We start from the raw sequence: 27,981 nt of genomic DNA, 5'->3' as shown, positions 1-27,981 counted from the left end.
GACCTGGGACAAACGCGGAGGTCCTAGTACGGGACCCTGCCTCGGAGGAGTGGAAGCCCCGGGCCAGCTTTCCTGCCCCTTTCTCCTTCGTCCAGTGTCGGCAAGGGGTTGTCGCCGGCTTCCGCATCGAGGATGAAAAGTGAGTGGGGCCAGGAAGGGGAGGGGACGCGAGTGTGAGTGGCGGGAGCTGGACGGGCCCGGGGCGGGCGACCCACCTGTCCGAAGAGGCGGGCCTGGGCCTCGTCGCCCTCGGCGTCACCGGGGACCCCGAGCCTCCCTGGGCTGTCAGAGCCGGTGAGCCGGAGGTGCAAATAATTTTCCGATCCCCTTTGCTGTGAAAAGATGAAACGATGCCAGTATAGTTGGAATGTTCGATGTGCATCAATCCTGATTGTCAGTTGGTATATGGGATAAATGGTGTAACACAGACATTAAAACTAACTGATCTCATTCACCCTTTACAAGCATCCTTATTTTCTCCTGTTGGATAGTGTTTACGTGTTCCTCTTCTTCATTAACGCACCCAAAGCTGTGGCTAGAACACAAACTTTGCACTTTTGCTTATAATATGAACTTATACACACACATTTTCTTTTTACCATAGTCCTTTTTTCCTTTTCAACTATTTATTTTCAACTATTTCCTTTTCAACTACTTATTGTATATTCCATATGAACTATTTATTTTGAAAATTTTCAAATCTACAGAAGAGTTCCAAGAAGAGTTCCTCGAATGTTTACAAACCCTTCACCTAGACGCCCCACTGTGCTCTGGCATTTCCTCTCCAAATCATGTACTTATCTTTGCCGAACCTTTTGAGAGTTCGTCCTAGACCCCCTGACATTTCCCCACTCGGAATTCAACCAGCGTCTGCTAAGAACAAGGACATCGGCCTGCAGAGCCACGGCACACCTAGCCTGTGGGTTCAGTATGCGGTCTGTGTTTCAGGTTTTCCCAGGCGTCCCACGAATGCCCATTATCATTGGCTTTCTTTTTTTCCAGAGTCCAATCAAAAGCACAGATTACATCTTGTTGTGCTGTCTCCTTGGTCTTCTTCAATCTGGCACGGTGTCCTGCCTCTCATGTCTTTCATAGCATTTTTCTTTCTTTTTAAACGATTTTTGATTGATTTTTTTTAAAGAGAGAGAAAAAAATCAGTTTCTTGTTCCACTTAGCAATGCATTTATTGGTTTTTTTTTAACTAATATTAAGTTATTTATTTTAGAGAGTAAGGAAAGGAGGGAGAAACACAGAGAGAGAAACAGAGATCGATTGCCTTGCTCATACCCCCACCAGGGACCTGGCCTGCAACCCAGGCATGTGCCCTGACTGGGAATCGCACCAGCAACCTATCAGTTCACAGGCTGGCACTCAATCCACTGAGCCACACCAGCCAGGGCCACTGGTTGATTCTTATATGGGCCCTGACCGGCGATTGAACCCACAACCTTGGTGTGTCAGGATGATGCTCCAACCAACTGAGCTGCCCGGCCAGAGCCTCATTACGTTTATCAAGAATCCAGGCCAAGTGTTTTGCTAAATGCTCCTCTCTTTGGATTTGTCTGATTCTTTCCTCGTGTTTAGCTTTAGCTCAAATATTTTTGTCAGAATATGTCAGAGGGGACGTGTCCCTGACAGTGTGTCCCATCTAAAGTGGGATGTCAGCATGTCTCAGTTTCGGTGACATTAGGTTTGATCATTCGATCATTCTGTTTATTCCTCTTTGCTTCTCAGAGCCTCCAGGTCCCTCTACCAGAGGCAACCACTCTGGCCAGTTTCCTGTGTCTACGAACGGATGTACAGGGAGCGGCAAAAGCAGGGTCACAGTTCTGAGTGCGTGGGACAGTTTGTTCTTGCACTGTTATTTATTACTTATTGTATATTCCATATGAACAGCTGTAAACCTACTTTTGCCCCACCCTGTATATTAAGCAAGTATCTGTACATTTATATATATATATATATATATATATATATATATATAAATGAGTATCTATCCCCACTTTTATTTATCTATTTAACTTTTTTAAAGATTTTATTTATTTATTTTTAGACAGAGGGGAAGGGAGGGAGAGAAACATCAATGTGTGGTTGCCTCTGGAGCACCCCCTACTGGGGACCTGGCCTGCAACCCTGGCATGTGCCCTGACTGGGAATCAAACTGGTGACCCTTTGGTTTGCGGGCCGGCTCTCAATCTGCTGAGCCACACCAGCCAGGGCTATTTGTTTAATTTTTTATTTATTGCTTTTAGAGAGAGGGAGGAAGGGAGGGAGAGAGACAGAAAACATCGATGTTGCTGTTCCACTTATTTATGGACCCACTGGTGGATTCTATATGTGCCCTGATAGGGGCGCATGCTCTTAAAACGGTCACAGGGCATTACATCACAGAAATAATTTCTGAAATTATCTGTTGTAATTGCAGTGAGGTATAAACTTTCTGTCCCTCATGAATGTATTTGTATAGAATCAACGCTGCGAGGTACCTCGAATAATCTTGTTCCGTTCTCTTTTTCCTAGTGTGCATCGCCTTCTGTTTTTATAGCAAGATGTATCAACTAGCAACTTTTCCCCTTTAAATTAAAACCAAATTAAGTGAAAGTAATACTGGCTTTGTTTGTAATCAGTCCAAACGGAAGGTTTTAAGTTAGTTTCAGGACCCTCCCCCACTGGCTGAGCCAGTCCCGGTTAACATTTCCTCAGACGAGCTCCCCCCAGACGTTCTCCGTGCACATTCCGTGTGTCTGTGCCTCGAACAGACGCCCCGGACTGCGCGGGATTATTTATGTTGTACGGAAACCTGCGAGGACGATGCTTCTTCCTGTGGCATCCATCCTAGCAGTGGGCTTACTGGGCTGAAGGGTGCGATTTAAATTTAAAGTTTTCTGAGTTTAGGAATAATGTCCTTTTGTGTTTTCATGATGTGTGCCAACTCAGGTCACAGTTTTCCTCAGGACACCGTGTGACAAACTGGGCGCAGACCTCTTTTTCGGAGGTCCCTGGCCTTGTTTTAGTTACGCGGTCGGGTTAATCTCTTGAAGAGAGTGGGAATGAGAAGCTGAGTCCCCTTCCCGACAGCTGTGGCGGAGCCGTTAGGGGCTGTACACAGTCACTAACCTCACCCCCACCTGTCCCCAAACCCACTCCAGCCTACAAACCCGCCCCTCCTCAGCTGGCTGAGCGCGACAGCCCGATCGTCCCACCTGCCTTGATTAAGACCTTTAGAAAAAAAATGTCTCTAGACGCCTTGCTTGAATACAAATGTTTGCACTTGGGCGTGACAAGTTTCTCTTTTCACAAAAAGTGAATTTGACCTCCACTTTCACGGTTAAATAAGGCTTAGGTTCCACTTAAACAAACAAGCCTTGGCCTAATAAAAGTGAATAGACTCTTAATGAACACAAATGGTCTCATTTATCTTCCTTTCTTCCACCTTCTTCGTTCAGTTATAATAAGTCCTCTTTGTCATTGAGTCGGGGGGGGGGTTGTTTTTTGGTGACTGCTTATTCTCTCTCCTCCCATTAATTAATGTGGGGCAGGGTGTCTTTGCTGGCACAGCTCTGTACCCTTCGCAGCTGTGTGTGTCTTCGTGTTTCTTGTCTAACTTTCTGGGTTTTTATTGTATTTTTCCCATTACCACTTAGTCCCCTTACGCCCCTCTCCCCGCAGCAATCCCCACACTGTTGTGCGTGTCCATGAGTCCTTTTCCTTTTTGCTCGATCCTTCTGCCCCTACCCTACCGCCCTTCACTGTCATCCTGCTCTCCATCTATGAGTCTGTCCCCATTTTCCTTGTTAGTTCAGTTTGTTCACTAGATTCCACGTACGAATGAAATCACATGGTGTTTGTCTTTCCCTAACGGGCTTATTTCACTTAGCACCATGTTCTCCAGGCCCATCCATACTAACTTTTCTTCTTTTTTACAGCCGAGTAGTTTTCCGTTGTGTAAATGTCCCCTAGATGTTTTACGCACTCCCCTACTGATGGGCACTTGGGCTGCTTCCACATCTTGGTGACTGTAAATAATGCTGCAATGAACATAGGGGTGCTTATGTGCTTTCCAATTAGTGTTTTGGGTTCCTTCGGCTAGATTCCCAGAAATGGGATTGCTGGGTCAAAAGGCAGAACCATTTTTAATTTTTTGAGGTGTCTCCACACTGCTTCCCATGGTGGCTGCACCAGTCTGCGTGCCCACCAAGTGTGCAAAAGCGTCCCCGCCTCCTCACCAGCACTTGTGTCTTGTCTGACTTTCAAGGCCTGTGAAAATAAGCCAGCTCCTGTAGGAGAAGAATAGGAAGATACTTCCCTAGGTATTTTTTCATGGGGGCTTCTCTCTTTTTTTCCTCCCCTGCCTTTCATTCTTGTTTCATCCCCAGAACAAGGAAAGAGCCATGGGGGAGGTGGCCCTTTCCCCGTGAGCCCCTCCAGGGCCACTGGCTCCACTCGCTGCTGGTCGGTCGTGTTGGTCTGGAGGCGCCAACAGTGTCGGTGCGCACTCGGAGCTTGTGTTTAACCCACTCTAAAGCGCACAGTTGACTGCTGTTGTTGTCGTTTAAAGAAAGTTTGCTCAACTTATCAGTGGTGAAGCACACGTTGGAATTCGTTGAGTGAAATTCCCTCTTCTTCTCAAACCTGAATTCCTCTGTCCACAGCCTGACCTTCAGTAGCTGGCCCCAGCCCTCCAGTGAGCTTCGTCTGTGTCCCTTTACACTGCTGTCTTGGCATCACCAAACAAAAATGAGGTGCGGTGCCTGTTGCCACAAAAAGCCAAGCTCATGAGGCAGGTGTTGGTGCAAAAGGAAAGAGGTTTCTTCATAAACATGATACGTGTTGTTGTATTTGTTGCAAATATTTTCTCAGATAGTAGTTTGCTTTTACATTTCTTTTGTGCTGTTTTTTTTTTTAATATTTATTTATTTTTAGAGAAAGGGGACAGTAGGGAAAGAGAGGGAGAAAAGACATCAATGTGTGGTTGCCTTTCATGCCCCTTCCTGGGGACCTGGCCTGCAACCCAGGCATGTGCCCTGACTGGGAATCGAACCAATGACCCTTTGGCTCACAGACCAGTGCTCAATCCACCGGGCCACACCAGCCAGGACTGTTTTCAGAGCTTCTTATCAAGAAACACCAAGTAGGAAATTGACTGAAATACAAACTTTAAAAAATTACACATCATTTCTAAAAGCCTTTATTACTTCTAAAAAAATATTAACCTTTTTCCTGGTGGTGTGAACAAATCAGAGTTCACACAAGGTATGAAAGATGTGCCGTATCTGAAAGGTGTTGGGGGGAGGCTGCAACCGGGCATTTCAAGGAGGAAGGGGTCACCCAGAGTGAATTAGAGACTTATGAAACTGTCACCTCTGCAGGTGATGATGGTGTCGGCGGCAAGGCCAGGGGCTGCTGCTGTCAGTCTCAGGACACCAGGAATTGCAGGAGTAGCAGGCAGCTGCCCGGCCTCCATGGGACCAGAGAGGGTGACCCCAAGGCTGCTGGGCAGCGCCCTCTCTGCCGCATGCCCAGGCCCATGTCCCCCAGAGCCACCCCCGCCAGCCCTCCTGCTCCTCTGCTCTCCAGGTCTGAGCCCGGCATCCCACCAGGGCGCGCCCCCCCGGTTTCCTGCTGTGGGGCGGGGGCAGGGAGCACCGAGAGGCCCCAGGGGCTCCGGCCCGCACACCAAGCGAGGGGAGCCCTGAACCTCGGAGAAAAGGAGAATCAGCCTCAACACAGGCTGCCAGCTGGTCACAGAAGAATGGCTCGCCGTCTGGGAATGAGTGCAAAGTACGCTTGTAAATAACAGCTGGTTTTTATGATGGTTTTACTTACAGACTACAAAGTAATTGGCAAAATAGGCGAGGGGACGTTTTCTGAAGTTGTGAAGATGCAGAGCCTGCGAGACGGACACTACTATGCATGCAAGCAAATGAAACAGCCCTTTGAAAGGTAGGCGACGGGCCGTCTGGCAGTGGCGCAGCTTCAGGCTCACACCCGGGGCAGCGCCTTGTCCGCGGGAAGACTGCATTCACGCAGCGGCACGCGAGGCACAGTCTGACCTCGGCGGGCAGCGAGGGTCGCGGGCCGGCTTTACTGTCCCCGCGCTGGGTTCACTGTGCCATCGACGGCGAACGGTCGCCCAGACGGACACTGCGCACGCGCGCCGCACTGCAGCAGTCTCCCCGTTGCGCGGAGTCGTGTGTGTTGGACTTCCAGAACGAACCTTCGTCTCGGCGCACCAGAAGCCCGCGTGACGTGACCACTTGTGACTCAGCGTCGGGGAAATCGACCCGGGGCTGGCGTCTGGGGGGGGAGCCCTGCGTCCGAGCAGGACGGGGGCGGCTGGCGTCGCTGCAGCTGCCACGCCGTCCAGGAGAGGGCGCGAGGTCTCCGCACGCCTAAGCACGTTTTTGCCGAGTCGCTCTCCCACGTCCACGCGGAGCCTTCCGAAGGGTTTGCGCGCAGACCTTGACTTCAGGGCCTCCGCGGGAAGAATGGCTCCGCAGAGCAGAAGGGCGAGGAAGACAGTTACTGGTGTCCCAGAGGGTGGGGGACAGGAATTTCGTCCTCGTGACGCCCCCACAGGATCGAGGCGGTCAGCGCTGGTTTGTGCAGGACAGGTACTTAGAGACGTGACGTCATGCGACAGTTGTCCCTCCGGGTCACGAGGGGGCAGAGCCAGCTCCGCGTTCAGACGTCTCCGCCGCCGCGGCCCAGAGCGCGTGGCCGCTGCCCGGCTCTGCCCGGACCGCAGCCAGTGGTCTCGCTCGCTCGCGCGGTCCTCCGTCCCGTCCCGCCCTCCTGCGTCGCGTTCTCTGTGTCTCTCTCCCCCAACCCCGCCTTTAAACCACTCGCGGTGTGTGCGGGAGGAGACGCCCGTGTGCTGACGCCCGTGTGCTGAGCAGCCTCGCGTGGAGAAACGCGCCACAGGCCCACGGCGCCGGCAGAGGCGTGAGCCGCAGCGGGGAGGCGTCTACACCGCGGGAGGGGACCGGTCCCGCCCCAGGCCCGGGGCAGGCGTGCCTGCAGACGGCAGGACCCGCAGAGGACCAGAGGACCGGACCAACGGCCTCCGGACCCGGGCACTCCCGAGGCTGCTGCTGCGTCCGCCCGACGCCCGACGCCCGACGCCCGACGCCCGGCCCGCGCAGGTCGCACGCGTCCCTTCAGGAAGGGGGAGCTCGCCGTCGCACAGCGCGGAAGTGTTTCTGTCACAGAAGACCCGGAGGCTCTATGGGGCGCTCCCCTGAGGGGCGCGGGGCACTCAGGTTTCCGGGGGGCTCCTCCACGCGCGCGGTGCAGCACCCCGCCCCCCACCGCGGGAGGGCGTGGCGCTACCCGAGGGGCGTGGCCTCCCAGCGGGGACGCGCTCGGGGACCGCGCCCTGTCCGTCCCCGACACCGCGCAAGGCGCCCTGGCGAAGTGTCAGAGCAGAGCGCAGTGTTTCGCAGACCGGCTGTGAACTTGACGGGAACTCAGCTGGGACGAGCGCAGCCGCGTGCGGAGAAGACACCAACGTGCCGCGACCGCAGGAGTGCGGAGGCCGGGCAGAGTCGCCCTTCGGGGAGACGGCGCTTTGGGGGGTCAGTCCGCCCCTTTGCTGGCGGCAAGTAACAGACGACCTCACGGCGACAGCGACGACCGCGTCTCGCTCTTGGACAGAGCACCCCAGCGGCGAGCCCCGGGACTCGGCTCCCTTGCCGTGCGTGCGGAGCGAACGGGGAAGGGCTCGCCAGGAGCCAGCGGCGGCCCAGACGGCAGCCTCGTGGCTGTACGTGTCGCCGTGTGATGCCGTTCAGAACGATTCACGCTCTTTGCCTGCACTTTAAAAGCTGTTTTTCTTTTTAAAAACCCCGATAAGTCAAGATTTTTAATAAAACTGGTTGGGGCGGGGATGGGGTGAAAATGGAGACAACTGTACTTGAACGTTCAACAACTGGAAAAAAAGACGCCCCCGACTCGGCGTTCCCTTTGCTCCCGGGCGTGCGCGCGGGGCGGTGTCTGCGCTGTGAAGCCCGCTCACGCTGGTCGCTTTCCTCGGAAGGGAGAGCCCTGGCCCGGCCAGTGGTGTCCAGCGGCCCAGGGCCCGTCAGTGGCCGTCTCGAGCTCAGTGTGTGCGGGCGGAGTCTGCGGCCGTGCAGTCCGAGCCCAGGGCCCGCGAGCTCTTACTTGCTCCGGAGCACGTGTTCAGCCCTGGGGGCGGGCGGAGTCGGGCAACCCGGGAGGTCGCCGTGTTTGATGACGTTCCAGCTCCGGCTGCGGGAGCTCCTGCAGGTTGGCTCCCTTTCCTCTGACACGTCCCATCCTCCTTTTTGTGAGCACTTCCTAACTCCTTGTCGCCACCAGACTCTCCGGGCTCATCTTGCACCGTACTTCCCCGGCCTAGGACCCTCCACTTCTCTGAGGGGTCCTGGTACCTTTCGCTGGAGGAAGACCTCGGAAGACAAGATTCCGGGGCCAGGCGCGCCCATTGCTGCGGGAATGTCCCCTCCTGCAGGCGTTCTCGGTGGCCGGAGCCAGTGCGCCCACCCTCCGCCGCTGGCATCCATCTCCACTTATGCATCCACCGCCCCCGCCCCCCCGCCCAGCAAATAGCCACGAGTACACGCTGACGTGGACAAATGCCCGAGTGGGTAAATACACCGGGAGGATGGGGCAGGTCCTCCTTACAGGAGGAGAATTCCCGTCCACAAACACAGCAGGAGCGTGGGAAAGGGAAAGCCGTCGTCTTTGGGAAAGGGTGTCTTTGACCACCCGTGGGAAACTGCTACCACCACTGCGGAGCAGAAGTACCCAAACCCTAGGGACCCAGGTGTGCTTGGGGTTGGTGTATTAGATAAACATATAGATGCTTCTGGAAACTTGCACAGCCATAGACTGACTTCTCAGCACCGAGTGGGGACTGCCTTCCATTGTGAAATCTCTTATTGGTGCAGGGAGAGCCAAACACGCGTGCAAGAGCATTCTGTCATCGGTCCCCTCGTGAGAACAGGGGACCTTAAATTCACTAATATGTCACTCACAAGTTCAATGTCTGTAGAGGAGAGACTTACAGACAAACCACGTCCTCAGGACCCGGAATGAACCGTTGCTGTTGTGCCCTGAGGGGCCACAGTCATGGGGAAGGGTCAGGCGCAGGGGTCACTGCTGAGAGCCGATGGCCGGTAAAGGCCGAGTGGCGACGGAACAGGCAAATTAAGCACATGAAACACTGAGACTGAAGGATAGACGGCCTTGGCAAAGGGAGGATGAGGACGCTGCCGGCAGCTGCGGCGTGTGCCAAGCAATGGCGACGGACGTTGGTGAGCAGCACCCAGTCCCCTGGCTCTCAACCAGCTGGCATTGTAGTTATTTGTTATTTTAAAAATGCAACTCTATTTTAGGTAGAAAATTTTAAATAACTGAAGACAGGCTATGTGACTTGATCAAAACAAGGAGGTACAGGGTTTCTAAATAAAAGAGAACATCTGAAATTATAAAAACAGACTCAAATAGAGCTATGCCAAATCATTTGGATTTTCATAAGGGTTTTGTGAAGCTTTATTGAGAAGTCATTCACATAGCAGAACGCCACCCAGGGGATGTGAGTGTTTGGAAAAGGGCCGCTGTCCCCGCGACCCCGTCTGGAAGACTCCCCCCGCTGTGGCCTGTTCTGGGCGGTCGGCAGCTGCTGTACGAGCCTCTGGGGTGTGGCCCCAGTGCCCTGTGCCTGGCTCCTTGCCCAGCACCCCCAGCCTCCCTCCACCCCCTCTCCAGCCACTAGAGGGCCCTCCTTCCTGACCCTGTTCCTGCGCTGTGGGTCACGTCTTTTCTGGCTCTTTGTCCACCGTGCACACAAGTGGCTAACGTTTCAAATATCATCCTGGGTGTGAGGGGGAAGTACGGGCGGTGAAGAAAGAAGGGTCTAAAACAGGAGTGATCCACCCACAGCTCGCGGGCCGCGGGCTTCCCAGGACCGCTGTGAATGTGGCCCAACCCAAAGTCGCAAATTTACTTAAAACATTATGAGAATTTTTTTGCAATTACATGTCGCAATGTATTTAATGTGTGGCCCGAGACAACTCTTCTTCCTCCCGTGCGTCCAGAGACGCCAGAACAATTTAGTCTGCGGTGGCCTTGCTCTCAGACGGCTTGGGCTCTTCCTCCCTACCAGGCCCCCATCTGCCGGCTGGCACCAGAGACGCCGAGACGCGCAGCCACCGAGATTTTACATAGTATGCGCTCTCAGACAGGTGGAGAGGCCGTGCTGAGCCTCGCACTGCGTGTCAAAAGTCAGTGGGACAGACTTCACCTGTCTGAAGAAAGGCCACTCCCACAGTCACTTCCTTTCAGAACCTCTGGGACGGAAAGATGTGACGGAGCAGGTCACGCGATCAGGTGTCACCCCAGGTGCTGAGAGAACACCTGTCACCAGGTGAAGGAAGCTGAAAAAATGTACAGCCCTCAGAAACAATAAGGAAGGAAGGGTGGGTCTGTTCGTGAAATTTAAAATGCTCATTTTCACGTGACATTTACGTTGCTCAGTTGGTTAGTTCCCATAAATTGATTAACAAGAAAGTTTATTATCTGTGTCTATATTTATTAATAGTAGCAGAAACTACCAAGGTATTCTTCCAGGAGCCTAGGTGGGAACAGTTTGAACATACGCGACATGCTAAGTTTTAACTGCCGGTGGGAGAAATACACCTTAACCTGCCGGGAGCAGTTGTGAGTTTTTCAGCTGTGATGGCGGGTAACTAGTGACGACGTGCTGGCCCGGGTTTTGAAGCCGACCTGAATGACAAGTCCGCGCTTTGTCTTTGCCTCGCAACAGTGTCGAGCAGGTGAACAGCCTCCGGGAGATACAAGCCCTGCGGCGCCTGAACCCGCACCCACACATTCTCAAGTTGCACGAAGTGGTCTTGTAAGTACGTTCGGGCCTGTCAGCATTATCTAGATTTGATGGCAATGATTGAATCTCTCTTTAAGAAAAATAAAATCATGGTAGGCGTTTTAGATATTTGCTTTGTTGCTCAAAGAGTCATAATTTTCATCTTAAGCCGCCTATTTATCGGTCAGCCGTGTGCTCGACCCCTAAGGCCCCAGTGCCTTCATCTAGGCGACGTTCAATCACACGAAGTCACGGGGTCCTGGCCTGCGGCTCAGTGAGGTTGCTGTGGGGCTGGTGGCGGCTCTGGGCACTGTGGCCCCCAGTGTGAACCACGGCCCTCTGGGACAGCTCTGTGATCATACCTCGGGGACGGCTCTCCCCTCCCCTGCCGCTCTCGCTCTATAGTCGCCTGCAGCCACTCTCCCGCTGATGGGTCTGGTTTCAGGAGGTTTGCCATTTCTGGTCTAACTGTGGGCAGCTTCCATAAGGCTCCCCTACTGGCCAGGAGAGCAGGGTGCAGCTAGTCTGCAGGCCACGGCGACTGGGCCCTGCACCCAGGACCCGGACCCAGACCGGAGCCAGGCTCGGCAGGGCTTCCAGGTCCCGCCTGCCCCGGGGCCAGCGCAGCCTGGATCCCGAGAAGGTGACCTGGCCTTTACAACCCGCCAAGAAACTGCAGCCTCTGACAGCTACCGTGCAGTAGGTGTTCCCAGAGGCGCAAACAGGTTTAAACGCGGCATAAACTCTCTGGTCGCAGCTGTGTGGCCTCCTGGCCCGTGCCGTCCTGAGAGGTCAGTCTGGGCTGGGCCTAGAGACGGCCGTCTGGGGGTCACAGCCCTGGCCCTGCCTATGCGAGCAGTGCTTCGCGTGCCCTTCAGAAAGCACTTCTGTCCAGAGGAGCACGTGGGCCTCCTCCCAGCTCCACTGGAGGCACCTGGAGCCAGTCGGGGCCCACGGGCTGCCGGGCCTGGGGTTGGGGGTCCCTTTTGGGGCTGTTTGAACTCAGGAGAAGTTGGCAGCTCAGCCAGAGGCCTCAGTACCCCGTCTGCCACCCACAAGGGTGATGTCTCTCGTCTTTTCCCCCTTTTCCCTACTGGCTTCTGGGCTCTGTCCTCCCGTTGTGGTGTATCCCAATCACCTGGACGTAGGCAGGTAAATTAAAACCGAGGTTGCAGTCACAGGGCGCGGACTAAACCCTCTTCTCGGGCGGTTCTGTGAGCCACGCCCCCAACCTCAGGTCTTGTCTCTGCCCAGAGCTAAATTTATGGGGTCAAGACCCTTGGCTTTGAAAAACAGCAGGTGGGAAGGGATTAGAGTGTTTGCTTAAAGTAGAGTTTTACTATGATTTTAAATTAATTTTACCTGGAATATTTATTTAAAGTAAAAACTCCTGTTTCAATCATCACCCCTTAGACTTTGTCTGATGTGGGAGGGCTTTATTTTTACCAGAAATGTTGACAGATGAATTAAATATTTGATTATATTTTCTGATTAAGACACAAAAAAACACTTAAAATCCTGCTTTCTTCCTCAGCGACAGAAAATCTGGTTCTCTTGCGCTAATATGTGAACTTATGGACATGAATATTTATGAGCTGATACGAGGTATGTAGACTCGTTTGAAAGCTAATCTAAGAACTTATTTTTTAATTTTTATTTATTTATTTTTAGAGAGAGAAGAGAGGGAGAAAGACAGGCAGAGAAACATCAGTGTGTGGTTGCCTCTCGCATGCCCCCAAATGGGGACCTGGCCTGCAACCCAGGCCTGCGCCCTGACTGGGAGTGGAACCAGTGACCCTTTGGTTCGCAGGCTGGCGCTCAGTCCACTGAGCCGCACCAGCCAGGACTCATGACAGTTTTTTAACTCGTCGATTTTGGTGCACCCAGCTTCCGTAGTGTTGTCGCTCTGCTACACTGGAGCGCTAGCTCTCAGGCAGTGGGGCCCTGGCAGCTCTGTCCCTGGTGTCCTCTTAGTGCCTAGCACTGCCCTGTGTCTCTCGCCTACCTGGATGTTTCGGGACATTGAGCATCATGGTTAGACTGTCTTCACCGCCAGGAGCCAGGCTGCTCTGCTGGTTCACTGAGGAGGAAGGAGTTTATGGTGACACTGCAGGTCTCCTTCGGAAAGCTCAGCCAGGCCTCCTGGAAGCGGGGCCAGGAAAGCTCGGGTCGCCAAGGCCACCACTGACCACCTGCAGGCCACAGGGCCCGCCTCAGCATTTCTGCCTGTCCCCTCCTCCTCTCTTGGCAGATGTGGCCCCCCCAGACTCTGAGACCGTCCATGGGCCGCAGGCTGGCTGGCCCAGATGTCCCAGTCACCGGCCACCTCTGGGGGCGCGGGCTGTTCCATGCCCCACAGGTTGGCCTCGTCCCATGGGTCATAGCTTTCAGAGGCTGTGGGTGGGGCGGGCTTCCTGAAATGAATCCGCGATACTGGGGGACAAAGCAAGTAGGAGAAGGTAAAACCAGTGTAGTGTTGCTGTCACTGCGGTGTTTCAGTTCATTGCCATGGGTGGCTTGGGCTGTGTGCCGGGTTACCACGCAGTGTACCGACCCCCCGGCCCGACGTTGCTGCATCAGACGAACTCAGCGGTCTGTTTCCACTTCCTCACACCCGGCCCACTGACTCAGGGCGATGCACCGGCATCGCTGTACCAATAAAAAGAAGAAAACATTGCCCACTGAGCTGACACGTTGCCGTCTTACCACCCAGCGACCGGAGTGTATCCTTCTTGACAGAGCTCTCGGGTCTACTCAGGCAGCCCCCACGTCCCTTCTGCGCACACATACGAAGGAGAGTCAAAGTGGAATGCATCTGTGACAGCATTCCTCGCACTTCCGGGGACATGCTGGCACAAAGTATTGATGTCTTTGCTTTCCTTCCACGTCCGTCTTGTGCCGATAAGGGTGTGAGTGTTGTCACGTTTTTGTCCCTGGATTCTCTTCCAAGCCAGTGACACCCTCCCGGTGGTGTTCTGCAGGTGCTGCCAGGAGACGCCATCAGGCTTGGCTCTGGGGACGCAGCACGGATGTCCCACAGCGCAGGACAGCGTGCTGGTCGGGGCATGCTCGTGTGTGCCCCACGGCGGCGGGTCCTGGTGGGCTCTTCTCAGCGGGCGTGACAGAGCGTCTAACTCTCGGGTGGTTACATTGGGAGGGGTCGGTGCCATAACACCTGCGCAGCGCCGAGAGCGTCCCAGCTCCGCATCCTCCAGCACACATGGGCGCTGCCACTGTTCCTGTTTCACGGTCCGTACCTTTTAGCGGCAAGCTAAACCGGACTGCAGAGAAATTAGAGTGCGTGTGCAGGAGGGGCCAGCCTCGGCAAGCAGAGCGGGAGAACTGCCCTCGAGCGTGGCCACGGCCAAGGAGATGGGGCGCCGTCCTGGCTCAGGCTCCACACTGGGCCCAACTTCCACCTGCACGCCTCTCAGAACGGCGTCCTTTGGAGACACTGGGGGTGAGCGTGCGTGCGGTGCCGTGGGCACTGTGGTGGTCCCCGTGGGCACCTCCAAGCCTAGCCAGCCAAGCCAGGCGCAGGCCTGGGGACCATGGTCTCTGGCGGGAGGGGGTGTGTGGGATGACTCTGTCAAATAGCAGGTCATGCTGGCAGCCACAGTCCCTCAGTGGGGACAGACAGCAAAGGCCATAGGTTATCATCATCTTCACTTAAAATTTGCCATGTTACTAGTGTTGCCTGTGGCAGCCTTTAGACTCTTCTTGATGAGAGGGCTTGGTAAAACTGAACTTGGTCGGGATGTTGAAGTAGACGGGGCGCCTGTTTCCCCAGCAGCTTCGCTCCATCAGGCAGGGGTTCTGGGGCAGGGGCAGCACCGGGCCCCCGCCCAGGGCTGCAGAGGGGCAGGGGCGCCTAGGAGGAAGGAGCGGGCAACTCCACTGGGACCAAAGGGGAAACGCAGGGCCAACAATGCCGATGGGATGTGCTCCTGGTTTTCGGGGTTAGTAGATGAGAATGGTTATTTTACAGATTTAAAAAGTAATAGCTTAAAGTACATGCCTGTGCCATTAACACTGAGTGAGCAGTGACAAGTCTTGGATCTAGGATAAGGAGGGTGCTGGCGTGAGGTCAGAGTTGAGCATGTCCCACAAGCATGCAGGGCAGGGTGGGGGGCCTGGGGAGCAGGCTAGGTGCGAGCTCAGGTGCTGCTTGCCTGTGTCAGCCCAGGGGGGCGGCAGGCAGCCCCTGGTCAGAGCCGGGGGCCCGGGACAGCAGAGAAGCCATTGGTCTTCTGGGACCGAAACAAGGCACTGCTGGCAGATGGCGGCAGTCTGTCCCCTCTAAGTGGACCTCTCCGTCCAGACCGGGGCCCAGGAAAACTCTGGGTTCCCGAGGGACTCCTGATGCCCCCTAGTCAGCAGTCCGAGGGGCGGCATCCTGGGGGAAGCCCCCAGGCCCCAGGCAGGTGCGTCAGACCAGGCTGCCCCCGGGGTCTTACCCAACGCTGCTCCCACAGCGAAGGGCACACGGGCACTGTCGCGCCAGGCAGAGCCCCGCCGGCGGGGAGAATGTAAACGGCTCGCTTTGTAGGCACACTCCATGTTTCCTATAAGACTACCTCACGTGGCTTCTCACAGAGGAAGTTAGACTTTTACATGTTACTAAGTAAGAATGGATTCTGGTTTTCATTTCCAAAAAGGGCCTAAGTACCATTGGTAACGGTGCCGGGCCCTTTCCTGGCTGCACAGGGAGAAGACTCCCGCTGTCGGAAAACAAGGTCACGCGCTACATGTACCAGCTGTGCCAGGCCCTGGACCACATGCACAGGTACGCCCTGGGCGCGGCGGCCCCCAACAGCGCCGGGCGCGGGCGTCACAGGAAGTGCAATTGAAAGAACTTGAGTAAGTGAGGCACAATTAATTCTGTCCTTCCTTTTATATTGAATGCAGAAATGGAATATTTCATAGAGATGTGAAACCAGAAAATATATTAATAAAGGTAAGGGCTTTTATGTGAAAAATGGGTATCGGGATAAAGGCGGAATGGACAGCTTTCACTGGGTGCACTTTCAACCCCAGATACCTGGATACGGGGTCTGCTCCAGTTTTTCTTTCTTTTTCCCTCCCAGTTGGGAAAAATGGTTTATTTAATAAATGTCATCGACGGCTGTACAAGTGGAAGAAAGTAACCTCGGGCGCCTGCTGCAGACTATGCACAAAACCAAACTCCATTCACATTGTCATCCTAAACGCTCGGGACCTAAAAGGGGGAGAGTCGGGGTCCGGGCTCCGGGCTGCGCCCCCAAAGCCACGTGGACCCGGCACGTTTAAGTGAACAGGGGGCAACTTCGGCCTGTGCGTCCACCCATGAAGCCGTCACCACGACCGTCACCGTGGTGAGGGGACAGCCCGCAGGGGCCCCCTGCCCCAGCCCTTGTTCCAGACACAGAGTGACTGGATTAGTTTTCATTTTCTAGAACGTTCTATAGATAGAAGTAGCTAGAATGCAGTTTTTTTGGTCTGGCTTCTGCCCCTGAGCGTCACTCTTCTGGGACTCAGCCGTGCTGCAGGCCGTGGGCCTCGCCTTTTGAAACTGCCCCCAGTCGCTGGCCATTCTCTTCTGTTCCTGCCGGTTATTTCTCTGTGCTCGTCAGTGCGGGGAGTTGCTGGTGGCCTGTCTCCCTGACTCTTTCCTCAGCTGTGTGTTGTCTGGCGAGGAGCCCAGCAAAGTCATGTTTTATTTTTGTTAATTAAAAAAAAAATTTCTAGCGTTTCCTTCTAACTCTTTCTTAGAGTTTCCATCTCTCTGTGGACATTGCCCATCGGAACGTGCATGTGGTCTCCTTTTCCCATCAGAGCCCTTAACAGAGGAGCCCCCGTTACTTGAGGCGCCCTGTCCCACAGCTCCGGACCCAGCCCCGATGCTCGCTCTGTCTCTTCAGACGGCGCTGCTCTTGCCTCGTGACACGCCTCACCCTTTCTGCTGCAAGCCCCACGCGTCACACTGGGGAGTGGGCACGGAGGCGAGGCCCATGGGGCTCTCTGGGCCATCCAGCTCAGGGCTGCGCCGAGCTAAATGTTTGCCGTGGCTGCGAATGCCAGAGGCTTCAGTCATTGACAGCCTGCGTCTTATTACCTAAATGTGAGGGGTAAAGAGGACAGCAGGAATAGCCCGAAACCTGCTTCCCTGGTCTGCCCGACCTGCTCCGAAGAGCCCACGGGGGTGAGCCAGCCTGAGCTGCCGCGGGGCAGGTGATGCGGCAGCTGACCACAGAGCATTCGCAGCCTCGCACTGTGACTTCACATTTTCCAGGGCCTGTAGCTGTTTGTTTGGAAAGCTTCATAAAGCACAGCCAGAATATCTGTCAACACGCTCTGCTGAATAGAAGCCCCGCCTCCTTACCTGTTAGGGGCACCTCCGGATGCTTATAAATAGAAAGCCAGGAATTTGTATTTTACAAGCCAGGCAGGTGCTAGTGATCCCCCAGGGCGTGACTACCGGGGTGGCCCATAGCGCAACAGCCCCCCGACAGGCCGCACGGCCCCTGCCTCCTCCCCTCTTGCAGCAGGATGTCCTGAAGCTGGGGGACTTCGGGTCCTGCCGGAGCGTCTACTCCAAGCAACCGTACACGGAATACATCTCCACCCGCTGGTACCGGGCCCCGGAGTGCCTGCTCACCGATGGCTTCTACAGCTACAAGATGGACCTGTGGAGCGCCGGCTGTGTCTTCTACGAGATCGCCAGGTAGGGCCGCGGTGCCGGCGCGCTGAGGCAGGCCATGGTGAGGCCTTACCTGGGCCCTCCCTTTACCTCCGTGCCTTCCTCAGTCACGGGGCTGCTGGGTGCCGATGTCACAGTTGTCCTGGGGCTGTGCCTGCTTTTCACTGAATAGAAAATGTACTTCCTGTCAGCACATTTCCTTGGTTGCTGGTACCGGAGGACAGAACGCCATCAGTCCCTTCTTCCCCTGGCACCCCCAGCCCTGGGACTCTGCCTTCGGCTTCATCAGTGAAATGACCGACTGCCAAGTTAGGAACTGAGCAGAAATGTGTTACCACCACCTGTGGGTCCTGCCATGGGGGTGTGAGCGGTGGCCCTGGGCCTCACGGTCCTCCCAGCCCCACAACCTGGCCTTTGGGCTTCACCCAGGGACAGGACGTGGCAAGAAGGGAGGAGGTCGGCTGGATGTCAGCTTGAAGCAGCCCGAGCCGGGTCCTTAACGGCTCACAGCGGGCGGGCGGGCGTGGAGGCGTGCTTGCTTGCCGTCTGGGGGCGATGCACACCAGAGGGGGAAGGCCCAGCACGGGTGGGGCCCAGGCCTCCTCCCGCCTCCCCCGCTGGCTGCTCGATCAGTCCAGACGTGTGTGCACACCTCTGATTCGAGATCATTCGGACCGGTAATTGACTTACTTTTGGAAAGCAGACTCCCAATTTCACTGAAGTCAAAGTGCCCAGAGACCGCCCTCTCTCATGCTCCAAGGCTGTGAATTACTTTGGACAGGTGTCCCAGGGCTGTGGGGTTAAGAATGACCAGGATGGAGGGGACGGTCCTAACCACAGCCCCGTCACGTTCCTACAGCCTGCAGCCCCTCTTCCCTGGTGCCAACGAGCTGGACCAGATCTCAAAGATCCACGACGTCATGGGCACCCCTCCCACAAAGACCCTCACCAAGTTCAAGCAGTAAGTGCCCTGCGCCCCCAAGGGTCCTGTGGGGCAGCCGGGGGGCAGGGGCGGGGCCCCTCAGTCCACTGGGGTCCCCCCTGCAGCTGAAGGGGCTGTGAGCCCCTCGGGGCCCCAGGGGCATAGAGCGTTGCTGTGCCGCGAGCATCACAGAACAGCCCCTGCCACCCTGCCGAGGGCAGCAGCCTGGGCACTGACACAGCACAGGGCCTTTGGGTGGGCGAGGTCCCTGGCCCGGCCCGTGCGGGAGGGCTGCGAGTGGCGGCCCCACCTCGCGGACACCCTGACACTGGCCAGGATGCTAGGGCACTGAGCTGGTCAAAGGGGAAGAGGAGCCAGGGAGTGGGGCTCCCAGGGGCCCGTGCCCTGAGGGGTGGGCGGCGCCCAGCAGCCCTGCGACTGAGGAAGGCGAGGGGGGGACAGCTGTTGGGAGACTTCCTTCTGCCCGTCTCCGGTGGAAGCGTGGTGTCAGTCCGGCTGAGGAAGGGCGTTTCACTTCCATTCACCACGCCACAGGCTTCACCATGGCCCCCCTTTAAAAATACAAGACTGCACGCATTAGAGCGGTTTCGGGCTCGCAGCAAAACCGGGGGGCGGGGGGACACAGAGATCCCCCTGCACAGCCTCTCCGCCGTCGGCACCCAAACGGCGCATCTGCCAGCACGAGGACCCGGCACTGTGCCCAAAGCCCACGGTCCCCATGGGGCCACTCTTGTGTGGCACGTGCTGTGGTTTGGGTGCTGCGCAGCTGGGCCCCCCAGGTCGCGGCCGGTCCCCCAGTGCAGGGCCCTGTAGTCGTGGTGACAAGGGGCCACGTGCTCTCAGTAACAGTGTGCCCGCTTGTTGTTATTGGGCTCCCAATACAGGTCGAGAGCTATGAGTTTTGATTTTCCTTTTAAAAAGGGATCAGGGATACCTCTACTGACAGCCAGTCTGTCCCCACAATGCCTCTCCCTGCTGCACGCCATGGTGGCCTATGATCCCGACGAGAGAATCACGGCCCACCAGGCCCTGCAGCACCCCTACTTCCGAGAGCAGAGGTGGGTGCTCAGGAGACTGGGGCGGGCAGGCCAGAGGGGCCCCAAAGAGCTCTCCCCGTCTGACCCGCCCTTTTCTGAAATATCCAGAGTGCTCCCTTGTTACGATGAGGGGGGGGGGGTGCACGCCCCAGGGCGAGCGGGGTAAGCTGGCCGTGAGGCCTGAGCGGGCATCTTGTGTACCCAGAGTGGGAAGTGCATGCCCACGGTGTCTGATCCCACAACTCCGGCCACTCCTGCGTGTGACTGTGGAGCTGACCTCTGACCCTGACCTTGAGTCCCAGCAGGGGGCAGGCCTGTGGCAGGGCCACACCCACGGTTCAGAGTTCCCTCTGCTCCCAGCCCAGAGACTGAGGGGCCGAGACAATAAGGTGAAAATGTCCTTGAGAAGCTCTCAGGGAAGAGCGGAGGTAGTGGCCGCGCACAGGGCAGACACACCCGGAGACAGAAAGGCAGGCGCTATGCGGGTGGCTCTCAGTGGCAGTCGCTCTCTTGTCCTTCCCCGTAGGGCAGTGGAGAAGCAGGCTCTGGGCGGCCACAGAAAAGCCATCTTCCCTGAGTGGCCCGTGGCCGCTGACCCGCTCAGCAACAAGTGGCAGATTTCCAAGGAGAGCCGAAAGCAGGTACGGAGGGAGTCGGCCAGCTGGCAGGCCGCTGTGGCAGGACCAGCCGCCTCAGGAGGCCTGTGTCTCTGAGTAGGGCCGACAGCAGGCTGGATGCAGGCTCCAGGGCTCTGGGCTCCACGGGCCCCACCCTTTCTGCCCCACTGGCTAAGGGACAAGGACCTCTGTGTGAGCAGGCCGGGAGAGCGGAGGTGGGGTTCTTCCAGCCCAGGGCCAGGCTCTGTGCCAGAGCGCCCCCCAGATGCCACTCCCATGCCCTCAGAGAGACCCTCGCGCGGGGCACAGAGAAGCTCAGCCCTGGCCCTGGTCCCCCAGCCGTCCCCACTCGGCCCGAGCCTGTGAGCCTGGCAGCCGCGGTGGAACACACCACTCTGCCGACACAGAGGTGGCTCACACTCAGGCGTCGCCCTGCAGTAACCCCCCGTTTCCCGTGCCGTGTGCTGGGTCCCCCAGTTTTACGACTGTGGGCTGGCACCCACGCCTGTGATGCTGGTGCAACCCCAGCAGTCAGTGCCCTCCATCGCAGCACGTGCGGAGCGTCACTGTGGGCTGGGCGCTGAGGGGCAGGCACCCCTGCAACCCAGCTGCTGCCCAGGCCCCACCCGCCTGCGGTCGGCTCCCCAGGACTGATCCCCCAGCCTGCCACCCACACTGCTTTCCCCTCCATGCCTTCCCCGGGGTGCCAGCAGCTCCCTTCAACTGCTTGGGCCCCAAATTGCAGACGCCCATCCCCTGGCCTGAGCCTCCCTCATTTGCCCCCAACTGCTGTCCCTACTCAGCCACCCCTCCTGGCTGCTCGGACGTTTGTCTGACCATGTCACCTTGCTGGTCCCCACCAGGGCCTCGCCTGCAGTCAGAGGCCGGCCCACACAGTCTGCACAGACACAGTCCACAAGTAGAAACACTCACGTGAAAAGGTAAAAGCTAGTCCTAGTTCACCAGCCGCACCGAAGCAGGTGGCAGCAGGTCTGGCTGACCTGGGCGTTGGGCAGGAGGCGGCCCCCAGGTTGGGCTGGTGGGCAGGCCCAGAGGCCGCACAGAGGCCCAGACCCGCACTCGGGAGCCTGCAGCGTGGAGCCCCGCCTCCCGCTGTGGCTGCAGTGGGCGGCTGCCTCACCTCGGGGTGCCCGGGGGAACCCTGTGTTGTCTGGTAGCACCTCCTAAGCAAGAAGTTGCATCAGGCAGAAGTGGCGCCAAAGAGCCTCTTGTCTCTCCGCTGACCCGAGTCTTGTTTCAGCCGCAGCCCCTGAAGCAGGAGGAGGACCGGCCCAGGAGGCCGGGACTGGCCAGCCTGACCGAACTGCCCCGACTGAAACTCTCTGGGGTGACCAGCCTGTCGTCCTCCAGACTGGCGCTGCCTTCAGTGTTTGGACACAGAGGGAGCGGGATGGTCCCAGGGCTGAGGCCCCTGAAATGCGGGGGTGCAAACCAGAAGGTAGCGCCTGCCTCACGGGCTCCCCTGAGCGCAGCTGCCGCCACGCTGGCCTGCACTGAGCGGCGGCCGTTTCCTTCCCAGACAGATCCGCAGAAGGAGGTCAAGCCTAACCTGAAACAGTGCCGCCTGCCTACCATAGAGAGGAGAGGCGGGGGATGCTGAGCGGCGGCCAGCCCGATCACCGGGGCTCCTGGGCGGGCCCGTGGTCCCCCAACACCTGGCGCTGGGAGCGCACAGCCTGCACACCAACGGCACCCACGGTGGAGCCGCCAGCCCACCCCCGGCCCTGGGTCCGGGAACTGCAGAGCTGCGCGGCCTGCTCTGACATGTTTGTAAAACCACCTCATTCGAGGTTCCACTTCACTTTCATAAGCTAAGAATTTGGGGCTGGAAATATTTTGTACTTTTTTATATGAATCCAAACAAGTTAGCGTCTGTTGTGTGTGACTTCGGCAGGGCTTCGCCACGGGCTCTGCGTGTGGTCTGGGCACCTCCCCTGACCGTGTCCCCGCAGTGCACAAGCGCTGACTTTCATTAAAGGGCCGTTGCCACACTGTTTCCTTCCAACCGACGCGCCCTCGGCGACTGCCCGGCCTGTCTTGTAGCTTTGGGAGCACATCATGGGGACTGAGCTTGCAGGGAAGCCTTTTGTGTGGCTTGATTTTGCTTCCCTGGAGGCGCCACGAGGAGCAAGCCCAGGCCTGGAGCTTGGTGCCCTCGGTGCTGACCAGGGAGTCTTGGCAGGCACGGTGGCGCTGGATGCGCAGTGGCCACATCACTTTGCGCTCCTGAGAGTAGAGAATGCTGCTTCCTGACGGGCTGTGGGCGCGCTGAGCTTTGTTTCTGGGGTGCCGGCGTAAGTTGGGCATGAAAAGAAACTGCCCTGTGGAGGCGGGGTGGGTGCTGCAGAGCAGTGGCGGCACCAGGGGTATGGGGTGCTGGCTAGGCTGCCGGCGGGGACAGGCCCGTGGAGCCCCTCTTGGTTGGGTGTAACCGAACCACTGAGTGTTCCTTCTCTTTCTCACCTCCTCCAGCTCCCAACGCTAACAGCAAATCTCCTGGGCTTGGTTTTCATCTTCCTGTTCCCTCTTTTAAGGCAGGTCTGTGACCAGTCCCCACAATGGGCTCTCCTGTGGCCACCACTTCCATCCACCCAACAGGTGGTGAAGCAGAACCAGAGTGACAGGGCAGTGGGGCTGCAGGAGGGGGGCCGTGGCAGCCACGGGAGGGCAGGCTGGACCCAGCACTTCCCAGACCCAGGGCAGATGGAGGGCTCTGACTATAGACACAGCAGGGGCCGCCACGTGGGGGCCGTGATGCCCAGGAAGGGCAGGTTCAAGACTTTCAGGGACATGCAGACCTGGGGACACTTGCGGAAGGGCTGGAAAGAGCTTCCTTTAGACTCACTCAAGACATCGGTGGGGCCCCCAGGGACACTGTGGTGGGACACTGTCCTGCCCCCGCAAAGGGCCAGGCAGTTCCAGGTCATGTGGGATTGAGACGGTTTCATAGACAGGCAGGAGGCCAGGGACAGGAGGTGCTGAGCCCGGCGACGGGAAGGGCCAGTGAGATGCCCAGAGGTGGTGTGAGCAGCTGCCTGGGCCGGAAGAGGGTCCTGCAGGCTGGGGCCCACGTGAGTCCAGTGGGGTGGGCCCACCAGAGACAAGCCCCAAAGAGGCTCTCAGGGCACATGTAAGACATGAGAATGGGTGCATTTAGGAAAATTGTTAGCCTTTCAAGTATGTAGCACTTGAAGAAGAAAGCTTTAAAGTCTGTACCTTTTTGGGAGAACAAACCTGTGGATGCTGCTCCGCAGGAAATCACTGGCCCTGGCTCTCCAACAGCCATCACCTCCACGGAGGAGGCGGTGGGGCGGGGGCTCTCTGGGGCGAGCCGGGCCCGAGAGGGACTTGAGCTGTCCACCAACCTTGTGGGTTCCCGTCGGTCTCTGGGATGAAATGCTCTGAGGCTCACCAGACACCTCGGCCTAGCTCCCCTGGGAGATAGGGGAGCCAGCGCGCCCCTCAGCCAGCCTGCAGAGCCCTGGCAGGGCCTCGGCCCTCCCAGCTGGAAAGGCTAGGAAGGAGGCGGTAAGGCCACTGAAGCAGTAAGCCTCTCTGGACGACACTATTAGGTTGCTCCCAGAGCACCTGGACCACCTCCGCAGAACTCCACCACCACCTGTCAAACACGCCGCTCACACGTGTTCACGGGGCACCTGCCGTGCTCCGGCACCCCACGCCCAGCCGGAGAGGAAAGCTGGGCTGAGCGGGGTGGGAGCAGGCTTGGGGCAGCAGCAGAGAGCAGACAGCCCAGGCCAGGGACCTGGCTCCGACTGTGGTGCTGGTACTGCGAACCTGCTCCACACAGGAAGGGCGGAGACGGCGCTGCCCCGGTGCCCAGGCCCTGCTGCCCTGACGGGGAGGGCACACCCGGGCGTGGGCTCTCCGGCCAGGCGCAGCGCAGCTGCAGGGGCGCAGAGCTGAGCTAGACTCTGCTCCCCGGGTCTCCTGCCTCCCCTCAGCTGCCCTGAGACCCACCCCATGTGGGCATGCACTCGCCAACCCCTAAAGCGGAAGGCGGCTCACGGCAGGCAGGAAAAGCCAATGCGGGTCATATGAGGTTTGCTGACTTTACCTGCCTCCTTCCACGGCGTCCGAGGGAGGGACAGTTCTGATGCAGTCTGACTTTGGAAACCATCGTGGACCACTCAGCCAGGAACCAATCTTAGGAACAGAGCCACAGAAATAAAGGTTTGGCACTGACTGATGTGGCTCAGTGGATTGAGCGCCGGCCTGTGAACCAAAGGGTCACCAGTTCGATCCCCAGTCAGGGCACATGCCTGGGTGGCAGGCCGGGTCCCTGGTTGTGGGTGTGTGAGAGGCAACCACACACTGATGTTTCTCTCCCTCTCTTTCTCTGAAAATAAACAAAATCTTGATAAAGGGGCATGGCTGGGTCATTTGACCGCGTGAGCTTGAGTTTTAACGCCAGGGAACTGTTGTGGAGCCAGGCAGAGTCCCACCTGGCACTTCCTGCAGATAGCACAGACGTGCACAGGGCAAGGAGGAGCCCAGGAGGGAGAACTCCAGGCTCGACTTTCTGCTCTTCAGAAACCACCGTGGCTTCCCAGGAGGTCTCTCGGGCAAGCGTGGGTGGGATTCTGTGTGAGAGCAGCTGCACCCAGGACTGGGGCTAAGAGATGCCAGATGCCAAACTCTGACCGGGGCTAATATTTCCTGTTAGCATGGAGGTCATTCTGAACGTGTACAATACGAATTCTGACTCATTCACTTAAGACAACGGCGTGTCTTGGTATTTTGCAGTCACCTACCCGGGAGGCTCACCCCACTATGAAGTGCTGTGATCTGGGGGCACCGCCAGCAGCTGGAGCTCTGTGAGCAGCAGCCCTCCGAGCCCAGGCTGCTGAGGGACTTGCCGTGACCAGGGCTCCGAGGACGATGGAGATTGGGGCTGATGGGCAGGGCTCTGGAATGGTACCATCACCCTGGTGCTGCGGTCCCACCGGTGGTAACAGTCGAAAGGTGTGTGCTCCCCTTTGCTGGCCTGAAACCACTTAAGATGTGGATGTAGTTTAAAGTCTCACTAAATAAAAACAACTTCAAAGGGTCCAACTGCATCTGATTTTTAAAAATGGGTTGGGGGCTGCACATGGTCGCGATTCAAGCCGGCGGGGGCACGACCTCGGCTCAGACTGCGCGTGAGTGGGTTCCAGCCAGAGGAAGTGCGGTGTCATCCATCGGCCATTTCTCACCACCGCGCAGTCAGCAAAGCGCTGCCACACTCCCTGGAGAGATCGCGCGACGTGTGGTCGCGGGCTCTCAGGGACAAAGGACGGACTCACGGCCCAGCAGCTGCAGGGAGAAAACGACCAGCGGCCGCCACACATGTGCGTGCTCTTGAACGGCGTCTCCGATCAGACCGAGGGGAACAGCGCCAAGGAGCGTGGGGTGCAAAGGACAAGTAACCGCAGACCAGAGATTATGTCAACAACAAATGGCACCGGACACTGAGCCCATTCACAGAAGACGAACAGAGGGCACATTCAAGAGGGGTCTGATGTCCACCCCGGTTGTGAGTTGGAGCCACCACCCTCAGCTGGTGGAAGCTGCTAGGGAAGTGAGCCCTCCCTCCGAGGGTGGGGTTACATTGTTTCATGCACGATCACAGAGGTGGCCGCACTGGAAAGACAGTGTTCAAACCAATGTCAGGGAATTAAAAGGGAGTCTTCACACCCGTATTCAGAGTGATTTTCTTTAACAGCATTAAACTACAGTGGTTTTAAAAATCTACGATTGCAGTGTGTCTTCCTGCACCACATACACGCCTCAGGCCGACAGCGGCAGCTCCGGGAGCGCGCCCCACGGAGGGAAGAACCCCGTGCGGAACCAAAGAAGAGCCGCTCGTGACAGCCGGGTCTTGTACGCTATGTATGTATGTATATTGTTCGTGGGTATGTGAGAGTTCAATTATGTTGAATTTCAGAGTAAAAAGCAAGAAAGTCTCATTTCTTATTTTTTTGCCGCAGCCTCAAAAGAATGATTTAAAGTGGAAACAACTCCTTTGGGTGAGCTGAGGCCCCCACCTCCCGAGTGACTCTTCTGCTCGTGACTCTGGTGACATCTGCCACTGCTCGTGGCTGAAGTGCAAAATCACCGTTGCTCCCGCCAGGCCACGGCTGGGGAGAGAGTTTTCGAGTGGCGGTGGGGTCACTCCACTACAGTCCCACCTGGAGAACTGGCTGGTGTGTGGTGACAAGCCCTGCAGACAAAACGGTTCTGTCATCCAGCCAAACCTGGGCCATGGCAGAGTCACAGCCACACACCCCTCCGGTGGTTTCTTGAGATCAGAACTGACTTCTTTGCTTTGGAACCAGCGTTCACCTGCCAAATTCCTGTCCAGACCCTCCCTGACACTCCTGCCCGACTGGGCCCAGGGTCCAGGACCCAGCCCTCTGCCGGGCTTTGGGCGGGCGGGCGGGCTGGGGGACGACGCACCTCTCAGGGCCTGGGTTCCTTGGGACATCATCAGCCCGAAGGCAAGGAGCACCTGCCAGGGGCCCTTCACTGCCTTCTGCAAAGGCCACAGCTCAGGGCCTGGGAGAGCCCCCAGGGCACTGCACCCCCAGCTCCCCAGAGCTGGAGCCACTCCCTTGACAGAGTCCAGCAGTGGCTTCTTCTTGGGGCTCTCGCTTTCTCTGGCTGGGGGGCGCACCAGCTTCAGGCCCAGCAGGTGGGAAAGAAGGGTCTGGCCATGGGGTGTGGGCCCTGGGCATGGGTGTTGGTGTAGTCCATCAGTCTGTCCCTTTGGGGGAGTCCTCTGAGAGGCGAGGGTGCTCCCCGGCAATACAGGTGTGAGCGCTCCACCTCGAACAGTGGAAAGCACTCGCTGGAACGCAGACAGTGGACCTGACACTCGTTTGTGGTTCTAAGGCCGCTGGAGCGGCTCTGGAGCCATGAACGTCCGGTCTGGAACATGCTGAGGCCACCCAGAGCAATGCTGCTGCCGCTAGAGCCGTGCACAGGAGGCGCCTGGGCCTCAGCTCCACACACTGGGCACGTGTGGGGCACCTGACAGGTGAGACCCTGGGCGGGACCTGCAGCAGCTGGAGGGAGGCAGGGAGCGCACTGTCCCTGCATCTGTTCCTCTCAGCTGGATCAGGACCAGGACCCAGGGAGCGAGTGGAGGGGAGCAGCGGAGCCCCTGGGCTGGGCCACACCGACCAGGAGCCGCTGCCCCATGGGACTCACACCTGCCCAGACCAGTGCAGACTTGCAACTGGTGGGGGGTGGCGTTCCACTGCCCCTTGACGAGGAAGACCCCTCAGCACCAGCAGGCTCTGCCTGCAGGCCAGGCGTGCCTGCAAGGTCTTGGTGATGCTCTCAAGAGGATGAGGTCACCACGATCTATGGGGTGCCCAGCTGTCAAGGCTGCAGGTGGGGGCCCACTCCTCCCCCAATGAGGGGAAAGCAATGGAGACAGCAGCCTAGCCTGGGGACAGACCCAGAGGCAGCCCTCTCTCTATGCCCACGGGGTCTGTGCCCCTTTGCAGCCCTCCCGACTGCAAGGCCTTGCCATGCCCGAGGAGGACACGCCCTGCCCCAGTCAGTGAGGCAGCATCAGACCAGCATGCCCAGCACCAGGCAATGCCATCCAGTTTAGTGAAAAGTAAAATTCTAGCACCACGTTTAACAACTAAATGGAGAAACGAGCTTTCATAGTTGAGCTAACCCACTGTGCAGTCAATGTAAAATGACCAACGGCAGAGTCGCAGGCTTCTTGTGCGAGGCCTGAGGGGCGCGTGCAGCACCTCTGGACCTGGGCCAGGGAGGCTCCCGACTGTCCCGCCCAGACCCCGCCC

The 27,981-nt window shown here is 57.4% G+C and overlaps 1 protein-coding gene across 9 annotated transcripts; it reads left to right on the top strand.

The window, feature by feature from the left end:
• The first annotated feature begins 13 nt into the window (after nucleotides 1-13).
• On the top strand, nucleotides 14-26,648 carry MOK (MOK protein kinase). 9 transcript variants are annotated; one of them, XM_053927517.2, is made up of 13 exons: nucleotides 14-139; nucleotides 5,829-5,943; nucleotides 10,808-10,897; nucleotides 12,399-12,469; nucleotides 15,572-15,650; nucleotides 15,773-15,821; nucleotides 17,389-17,567; nucleotides 18,403-18,504; nucleotides 19,371-19,544; nucleotides 20,050-20,164; nucleotides 21,402-21,599; nucleotides 21,685-26,050; nucleotides 26,149-26,648. In XM_053927517.2, the coding sequence occupies exons 1-12, from the start codon at nucleotides 133-135 to the stop codon at nucleotides 21,712-21,714; spliced, it is 1,209 nt and encodes a 402-aa protein (XP_053783492.1). In that variant the 5' UTR covers nucleotides 14-132; the 3' UTR covers nucleotides 21,715-26,050; nucleotides 26,149-26,648. The 9 variants fall into 9 exon arrangements, with proteins under 9 accessions (XP_053783492.1, XP_053783491.1, XP_071078189.1 ...); XM_053927516.2 differs by having other exon boundaries at nucleotides 21,681-26,050; XM_071222088.1 differs by having other exon boundaries at nucleotides 21,681-26,054.
• Nucleotides 26,649-27,981: the final 1,333 nt, after the last annotated feature.

The sequence above is a fragment of the Desmodus rotundus genome, chromosome 7 (assembly GCF_022682495.2).
Source record: "Desmodus rotundus isolate HL8 chromosome 7, HLdesRot8A.1, whole genome shotgun sequence".
NCBI lineage: Eukaryota > Metazoa > Chordata > Mammalia > Chiroptera > Phyllostomidae > Desmodus > Desmodus rotundus.
This window is presented reverse-complemented; position numbering and strand designations above follow the sequence as displayed.

What these genes read in the sequence shown, in the direction of transcription:
- MOK (XM_053927516.2), top strand. An exon ending in AAGTTGCACGAAGTGGTCTT is followed by an intron (nt 10,898 to 12,398) that starts GTAAGTACGTTC and finishes TTTCTTCCTCAG; the next exon opens with CGACAGAAAATCTGGTTCTC. An exon ending in CCAAGGAGAGCCGAAAGCAG is followed by an intron (nt 20,165 to 21,401) that starts GTACGGAGGGAG and finishes GTCTTGTTTCAG; the next exon opens with CCGCAGCCCCTGAAGCAGGA.